The following is a 9710-nucleotide window of genomic DNA, read 5'->3' as shown; positions in this document are numbered from 1 at the left end:
TTCTTTTCGTTCTTAAAGGGCATTGTCTCTAGTGTCCATAGCCTCTCGACATGCTGCAGGAGAGTGGTGTCTTCTTCTGTCGCTCTGGAGTGGAGGCAGCTAGTGGCTGCTGTTCGGTTGAGAGATTTAGCGAGGGGGCCTTGTAGTGTCCACCCTAGGCGGGTCTCGACTGCTGCAGGACAACCTCGGGGTCCTGTATGGACCCGGTCTATCGGGACTATAAGGTCTGCATGGTCGGAGCCTATCAGCAGGGTCGGGGTGGCGCCGTCTATGAGCGGGATAGGTAGTTGACGCAGGTGCACATATTTATCCATCAGCTTGGCGATGGGGTAGGTGTACTGCGATAGTCCTATTTCTTGGCTGGTGAAAGCATTTGTAATCCTATACCGTCGCTCTGGCTGCCCGCTTGCTGCGATAGTGAAGGAGACATTCTCGCCCTTTATCGTCTTTAAATCTCTTCTTATTGTCCGAATCGTCATTTGGTTCTCGCTCCCCCGCAGTCCCAGCTGGGCCGCAGCGGACGCGAGCAGAAGGGTCTTCTCTGACCCGTCATCAAGGACGGCGTAAGTGTCCATGACTTTATCTTGGTAGCTCAATGTTACACGGACTACCTTTAAGAGCACTTGGGCGCCGCTGCTGCTGGTGGGGTCAATGTACATGACACTTGCCTTGGTGCTGCTCGATGGTGCAGGTGCAGGCCTTCTTCTGTTACTGTCGTGTAGTACATCTAGATGGGCTCCGTCACACCGACTGCACCTCTTCTTTAGGCGGCATTCGGCTGCCATGTGACTGCGCGCACATCGGTAACAGCGCCTGTTGGACTTTATCCATTGACTCACTTCTTCTGCATTCATCTTTGTGAACAGGTCACATTGTGACAGCCAGTGTTCCTTCTCGCAGTAGGGGCACACCATCTTCCACTTCTCTTTTCTCGAGGGGGTACTGTGGGTCTTACTGCTCGGTACTGATTCTGATTGGTGCATGACAGTCACCGATCTTCTTCCATCGTTTATTCTCCTGGGTCCCTCTCTGGAGCTTGGTGTGCTCCGCACGAACGTATCCAGTCGTAAGCTGCTGACTTCTCTCGCCAGGAAGTCGGCTAGATCGAGGAGGGATGGTTCGGGACCGTTAGGATCACGGTGGTCTCTCTGCCGCCTGAAGCGCTCTTGTCTGGCGGGTGGCAGCTTCTCTAAAATCCTCTCGACGTTAGAGATGGCGTATAGCTCGTGCATTCCCTTTTCCCGTTGCGCTCCCAGCATCCCTACCAGGGACTGCACTTTTATAGACAGGTCGTCTAATGAGCGATTGTCTGTTGCTGGGGGTAGGCGATCAATATGCCTTATCTCTTGGATTACGTAATCCCATATACGTCCATATCTCTGGTCCAGCGCTGCTAGAGCCGCGGCGTATGGGGTCGTAGAGGTGGCATAGGCTAGCGCTATATTGTGCGCTCGCGGTACTTTCAGGTGCTTCAGTAATATTGCATACTTGTGACGTTCATCAACGACATCCACCATCATTGTCTCTAAGCACATCCGGAGCTCCGTGTACTGTGCTCGATTCTCATAGGTGAAGTCTGGAAACGTCGGCGTGGCAATGTATGACGCCGTGGATGGCTGATACATCGGCGAGCGTTGGGGGAGAGACCTCCTAGGCGAGTCTCCTCTTGCGCCTCTCTGTGGGCTGGTACCGGCAGGGTACCATGGCCCGCTGGTCCAGGTGCTATTCCTCGGGGCTGGTCGTGCGTCGTGCTCACCCGTGAATAGAGTCGGGGGTCTGTAGCGCAGCGCCGCGGGGGTATAGCCTGGGCTGTACTGGACCTCCTGGTCCGGTGGAGTACTGTGCTGTCGTCGGGCTTGGTTCTCCTCCTCTCCCTCTTCTTCTTCTATCAGGTCCTCTAGATCCTGTAGTCATTTATTTAGCTTCTCCGCAGTGTATGCCGCTCCTTCCTTGTAGCTGGGTCTCGCTTGGACCGGTCTGGGAAGGGGGTCTGCGGGGGGTATAGGCTTGGTCTGTTGGTCAAGTTCAGGGTCGCTTGCTCGGTTAGGAGACGCTGTCCTTGACTGTTGTCTCGACGAGTTCCTTGAACCCCTGGCGGAGGGAGAGGGTGTTGCCTTGAGGATCAGCTGCTCCATTAGTTGCGCTTGTAGCTTGTCGCGCTCGGCTTCGCGCTTGGTGAGATCTGCTTCTCTTTGGGCACCGGCAGCGGCGCGCTGGGCGTCGGCCCGGTCTCTTGCCATATTCTCTTCCGTCTGAAGGCGTCTCATCTCCAGGCGTATGCGCTCTTCTTCGCTCCGTTGCTGCGCTTGGAGTTGTTCGCGCTCGATAAGCATCTGTGCTTGGAGTCGATCGCGTTCACCCTGAAGTCGATCGCGTTCACCCTGAAGTCGATCGCGTTCGGTAGAGGCTGTCAGGCTGACGAGGAACGCCTGTGATAGCATCCTCTCCGCTTCGCTGGGGGAAGACGGTTGTTGAGGTGAGCCGCTCCTGGCTGTACTCGTTGGGGAGTCCCGGAGCTCTGTTTCCTCGGCGCTCTCCTCCTCTTCTTCCGTGCAGAGTTCTCTCTCTGTAGGGTTGTCTTCCTCCCGGGGCTGGTCGGGGACTACTTCTTCGGTATTGGCGGGGGGTAAAGGCATGTCAGCTCCCTCCTGGTCCCCACCGTGAGCTTGGTCAGTTACATTAGAACCCACTAGGGCCTCTGTGGTCGGGGTAACCTGGTCGTTAAGGTCAGACATAATTTTACTTTCTACTTTTACCGCATTTACCGTTTGTCGAAGGCTAGGTAGTTGACTGACAGCGTAATCCTCTAAGTACTGAGGTGGCTATCGTCTGCGCTGCGGGCGTTCTACGTTAGGAGGACCGTTTCGTGGAGTGTTCATCATAGGCCATTTCAATATTAATAACACTATATTAATATTACACTAGTTACCCTCTGGCTCGAAGGACCAATTGTAACTGAGGGGTACAATTCCCTGACTGTATTGATAAGTATGGTATCATTAAACCACTACCTGCTTTATGTACTTTAAATACTGGCCACACAGTACATGATGTAGATATGATGAACACTTTCCCACCTGATGAAACGAAGTCCACACAAATGTATAAATCGAATATTTTATATAGCAAAGGGTATATACAACGTTCACTTAATGACATTTATGATTTGAATGCACTTGTAAGGCAAATGAGTATTCGTTGGTAAATCAACATTGAATGTCCAATCTCTGGTTACGCAGGGAGCAAGTATACAACCTGGTTCTTTAGGGAACTATAGCGATGGTACTTAAATGATTATAGCTGGATACACTAAAAGGGGGTCCCGCTGGTTGTAAGACAGTAGGGGGGGGGGGGGTTAGGAGAGCCGCTGGCGATATCCCATCTGGCCGACGATTTCTTGGGAGAATTCAGAGTGCTGAACACGGTGCCCACAGAACCTCGGTCCACAGATGAATACAGCTGGGCCCTCTTGTAGACGGTAGCTGCCGGTCCACAACGAAGAGACGTGAGGCGACCTCACTCGGGGTAGAGCGCCGTCTCACCTGGACTCCTCTCGGGGGGGTAGTTCCAACACTCAGCAGTGTTGGCCGTTATCCATGGCATAATCAAAGCACCCAAAGCACGTAGATAATCCAAGCCGTGGAGGGCTCGCCGTCGTCCGGGTGAAGTAATCCAATGTACAGGTCCACTCGTCCTGGCCCAGAGCTCCTCGGATGCAAGCACCACACGTGGTCTGCCCAGCCTGGTTAAGACTCTAGATAACGCCAGGAACGATGGGGGTACTGCTCACTTTATAACTCTAACCGAACGATGCACCATACATAATAGACTATTATTAACTTAATAGAAATACGTCCCACTCGACGGTATAGTGCCAAACTATGACAATTCAACTATTAATCCACACGATGTCTCAATGCCTATTCTGAGGCCAAGTAGGCCATACTGCACCGCACGTGCGTCGTGGGTGAGGCTTCACGTCTGTTACTAGGTTGGAGGGTAAAGGACTAATGGACTAAAAGAAAGTTCTACTTTACTTGCGCCATATATATATGCGCTGTGAACAAATAGTACCATTCGTATTTCGCCAGACGTATTCCTACGCGGAACCGGGCTTGTAACGACATGTTCGTCGGCACGATTGAACTTGAACCAAGGGGCTTGGCTGCTGGCGCCAGGTTCTTGTCCAATGGTAGAATGAAACTATTATGGGCTGTTAGTAGACTAAAGGGATATTCAGTGTATATGTACAAGGAATATACAGGGGATATCAAACGATATACAAATACTATTAAATATATATCCATAAATAAATATATATATTCGGTTTAATCTGATCCTTCACAACAGACACCATGTCTCTTTAGTAATGGTGTATATATAGACACCATGTCTCTTTAGTAACGGTGTATATAGACACCATGTCTCTTTAGTAACGGTGTATATATAGACATCATGTCTCTTTAGTAATGGTGTATATATAAACACCATGTCTCTTTAGTAATGGTGTATATATAGACACCATGTCTCTTTAGTAATGGTGTATATATAGACATGTCACTTTAGTAACGGTGTATATATAGACACCATGTCTCTTTAGTAACGGTATATATAGACACCATGTCTCTTTAGTAACGGTGTATATAGACACCATGTCTCTTTAGTAACGGTGTATATATAAACACCATGTCTCTTTAGTAATGGTGTATATATAGACACCATGTCTCTTTAGTAATGGTGTATATATAGACACCATGTCTCTTTAGTAATGGTGTATATATAGACATGTCTCTTTAGTAACGGTGTATATAGACACCATGTCTCTTTAGTAACAGTGTATATATAGACACCATGTCTCTTTAGTAACGGTGTATATATAGACACCATGTCTCTTTAGTAACGGTGTATATATAGACACCATGTCTCTTTAGTAACGGTGTATATAGACACCATGTCTCTTTAGTAACAGTGTATATATAGACACCATGTCTCTTTACTAATGGTGTATATATAGACACCATGTCTCTTTAGTAATGGTGTATATATAGACATGTCTCTTTAGTAACGGTGTATATATAGACACCATGTCTCTTTACTAATGGTGTATATATAGACACCATGTCTCTTTAGTAATGGTGTATATATAGACACCATGTCTTTTTAGTAACGGTGTATATATAGACACCATGTCTCTTTACTAATGGTGTATATATAGACACCATGTCTCTTTAGTAATGGTGTATATATAGACACAATGTCTCTTTAGTAACAGTGTATATATAGACACCATGTCTCTTTACTAATGGTGTATATATAGACATTAATAATAATAATAATAATAATAATAATAATAATAATAATAATAATAATAATAATAATAATAATAATAATAATAATAATAATAATAATAATAATAATAATAATAATAATAATACATTCGATTTATAGGCAATACCAAAAAAATGGCATAAAAGTAGGGATGCTCGATATTGGCTTTTTTACCGATACTGATATACCGATATTGTCCAACTCTTAATTTCCGATACCGATACCAACCGATATCACATTTTAATGCCGATATCGGCCGATAATATCGGTAGGCCGATAATATCGGACATCATTTCTATAGAAATGTAAAAATTATTATAATATTTCTTTTAAACCGATACCGATATTTTCTGATATCACATTTTAATGCCGATATCGGCCGATAATATCGGTAGGCCGATAATATCGGACATCCCTACATAAAAGCATAAAAAAGGGGATAAAATACAGAAAGGCATGTATAAAAGGTTAAAACTAAGAAAGAGCTTTGGTGAAGAGGTAAGTTTTAGTCCTCTTTTAAAGGAAGCAGTGGTCTGTGGTGCTCTCAGGTAGTCAGGGAGGGCGTTCCACAGGCGAGGAGCAGCCGAGCAGAAGGCCGGGTCGCCCCCATGGTGCGGAGCTTGGTAACAGCATACAGTATATAACTGCACAGGCACAGGCTGGCAATTGCGATTAAATTAAATTAATCGTGCAGCACTAGTGTTTGTGTTTGTGACTAAGAGAACGAGAGAGAAAGATATATATATATATATATATATATATATATATATATATATATATATATATATATATATATATATATATATATATATATATATATATATATATATATATAGAGAGAGCGAGAGAGATAGAGATTTATGCTTTATGTTGTTGTGTTGTATGATGTATCTTCTACCTGTGATTTCCACACCTCGTTACCTCCTCCTTAACAGCTCAGCTCGTTAGCCAGCCCTGTGACACTTGTTAAACAGCCTTGTTAGTCACCATGGCGACCCAGAGACAGAGAAGATTATCATTAGTGTTATTCTGATGGAGAGAGGAATCACTTTAGTTTTAATAGAGCTATAATGATACCATCACTCACTCTGCTGTTGGGGGGGGGGGCAGAAAGACAGAGAGAGAGAGAGAGAGAGAGAGAGAGAGAGAGAGAGAGAGAGAGAGAGAGAGAGAGAGAGAGAGAGAGAGGAGAGAGAGAGAGAAGACAGAGAGTGAGAGATAGAGAAAGACAGAGAGGGAAGAGAGAGAGAGCGGGTGAGGCAAGTCTAAATCAGAAATAAATCATTAAGAAACAGCAGACATAACACTGAACCGCATCAGTCTCTACAGATAAATGTCTTGTTAGGAGAATCTGAATGTAAACGCTCATCCAGGGGGCAGCGTAGGCTACTGTATCTTCAGAGCAGGGCGAGAGAGAGAGAGAGAGAGAGAGAGAGAGAGAGAGAGAGAGAGAGAGAGAGAGAGAGAGAGAGAGAGAGAGAGAGAGAGATTATGTGTGTGTGTGTAGTAGGGAGAGAGAGAGAGATGTACAGAGAGTAGGAGGGAGAGACACAGAAAGAGAGAGAAGGAGGAGGGAGAGAGGAGGGAGGGAGAGGGAGACACACAGTAAGTACCAGGTACCTAAAGCGAGTAGAGTAGAGTAGAGTAGAGTAGGGTAGAGTCGAGTAAGTACTATGCAATGGAAAAGAGGCAAGAGAGAAGAGAGGGAGCGAGAGTAGGAGGAGAGAGACTGAGGGAGAGACTGAAGGAAGAATAGGAGGGAAAGGATGAGGGAAACACCACTCTAGGAAAGACATTATTTCTCACGGTGACTATTTTATTATGGCCCATTTGTGTTTTATGAAATTGGTGGTGGGCTATGAACTTAAAGGGATATTTCACTTGAGTAGAACATATCAAGTTTCAGCAGTCTTACCGCTTATCTAAAGATGATGATACATTAGGGTGACCATATTTTGATTTCCAAAAAAGAGGACATGTTGGCCCCAGCCTTGAGATACTTAATGATACTTTGCACAATCGAAGCGGGCATGGCCACCTTCATTTCACTATATGTCTTGTGTATGTATGTGAGGAATAAACCTCTTGAATCTTGAATCTCTACTCAAAGTTTACACAAAGATGCCTTATTGTTTTAACTTCATAACATAACCCAGAAAAGCGGCAATTTTTTTTGCTTGAACTTGAGGACTGCATACTTTTTTTGCAAAGCTTATCTTTATACTTTATGCTTATAGGGAGGTGTAGTGGTTACGTCATTGTTGTTTCCGGCCGGTCCACCTCGCTTGAAATTGCAATGTATTTCCAATGGACACATTTGTAAATCGTCTCGTTTAAAACAAATAAAGCATGAACATTGGCATGGTGTACCTTTCTGTGTGTATTCATCGACAATCTATAGCTCAACATGAAACTATTAGCAATTAATCATAAAATAATTACGTTGAATTTAATTTCAACCAAAAAAGCTTAAACAATAATGTTAGTGATAGAAGGGAACACATTTTGTGCAAAAAATGGAAAGCTTGCCAATGTTCATGAGGCAGAATTATAACAATAGCCGATAATACATTTTCCCAGTGATAAATCACTATACGGGTGGACCGTGCGGGCGGTCCAAAGTGACGTCAGACTACACCTCCCTATAGCACATGCAGAAATAAGCCTGGTCTCTTTTGAAAGATAACATTCTGAAGTTACTAATGCAAAAAAGGAAAATCACTTTTAGTGCTAATGAAATAGAGTAGCATAGGTCTGAACTTGAGTTGAACTTGAACTTGTGTACTCACCTTTTTCTGTAGTGGTTGCAATATCCCAAATGTAACCACATAACATGTGCCCAGAAAAGTGGCAATTTCTTTTACTTGAACTTGAGGACTGCATACTTTTTTTGCAAAGCTTATCTTTATACGTTATGCTTATAGCACACGCATAAGCCTGGTCTCTTTTGAAAGATAACATTCTGAAGTTTCTTACACAATAAAGAAAAATCACTTTTAGTGCTAATGAGTAACATAGGGCTGAACTTGAACTTGTGTACTCACGTTTTAGTTGCAATATTCCAAAATAATATATATATATTTTTTTGTATAAGCTGGAAAACACAGCAAATCCATAGCCTGAAGTATTATGTAGTACAGGTCCAATTCTTTTTTTTAAATCCGTTCAGAAATTAGTCTTTAATCTAGAGACATCCGGGTAAACCGTGTGCCAAGAAAAAAGCTCTCCATCTCTCCATTTCCTGATCCAAGTAAATTCATTCGGAATTTGTATCACTTGATCATGTCTTCGTTTGTCAATTTTCACCTAGATCCTTGATTCGTACACCCCCACGTGGGATATCACTGGAAAGCTACACTCATTGTTTGCTACAAGTTACAACGCTGACCAATCATTTTCGCAATCGGCGGATGATTGACTTCTGGAGCCTCGGGAGTGCAGGGTGATAATCTGACTTGCCTCGCGTAAAAAGACGCTCGCCTGACATATCGGCATGTAACTCGAGAAGCGAGGAATGGATCTTGTCGATTGAGATGGCATTCGAACAGCAACAAATAGCGCTTTATTTCTTTCATTTATATGTTCGGCGAGAAATGCAGCCCCGAGCCTTCAGACGCTCGCAAAGTGCAGTGAAAAGCCCGGACAGGGCGTGAAAAGAGGACATGTCCGGGCAAAGGAAGACGTTTGGTCACCCTATGATACATGATGTTCCAAGTTGAACAACCATTCTATTTATACCACTAAGTGCTCATCTATTTGTAGATGCATGTCTGTTAGCTGGCAAGGCCTTTTCTAATGGTTAGATCTAGCAGAGAGAAAAAGAGCTAGCACCCTATATGTTTTCATTTGCTAGTAAACTTGCTAGCTAGTACAATCACTGATGATTTGACTACTGCAATAATCTAAAGAAAATTAAATCATCAAAATGATTTCACAAGTCAACCCAGTCAACCCAGCCAAGCCAGCCAACCCAGTAAACCCAGTAAACCCAGCCAGCAAACACAGTAAACCCAGCAAACCCAGCCAAGCCAGCAAACCCAGTAAACCCAGCCAACCAGGTAGTTTACCTCACTGTCTCATTAAGACCTTAGTAAGAACAAATTAATGATCATTAAGACATTTGTAAGAACATATTTATGATAATGAATACCTTTGTAAGAACATAGACCATAGACAACATAGACAGGACCATACTTGGCCATTTACTGTACATTGGGGGGGGTTGTGTTAGGACATTTACAGGGGCCAGTTTAGAATTGCAGCCTCCCGTAGGTGCTCTTTGAGAGTGGTTTTGAAGGAGGGTAGGGATTCATTTTACAGCTGTGGGTAGGGCGTTCCAGTTTGTTGTGGCATAATTGCGAAACGTGTTTAGTCCCTTGTTT

The 9710-nt window shown here is 44.2% G+C and overlaps 1 protein-coding gene across 1 annotated transcript in view; it reads left to right on the top strand.

Moving 5' to 3' along the window:
* Positions 1-9253: 9253 nt before the first annotated feature.
* Positions 9254-9710, top strand: part of LOC311242117 (receptor-type tyrosine-protein phosphatase R-like) — a gene marked incomplete at its 5' end in the record, with an annotated part of 61231 nt that continues 60774 nt past the window's right edge. The window contains one exon of the mRNA XM_084331072.1: positions 9254-9418. Within this exon, the coding sequence (XP_084187198.1) occupies positions 9254-9418 (165 nt within the window). The remainder of the gene's footprint in view (positions 9419-9710) is intronic.

Source organism: Notolepis coatsorum (genome assembly GCF_963971535.1).
Source record: "Notolepis coatsorum genome assembly, chromosome: 15".
Lineage (NCBI taxonomy): Eukaryota > Metazoa > Chordata > Actinopteri > Aulopiformes > Paralepididae > Notolepis > Notolepis coatsorum.
This window is presented reverse-complemented; position numbering and strand designations above follow the sequence as displayed.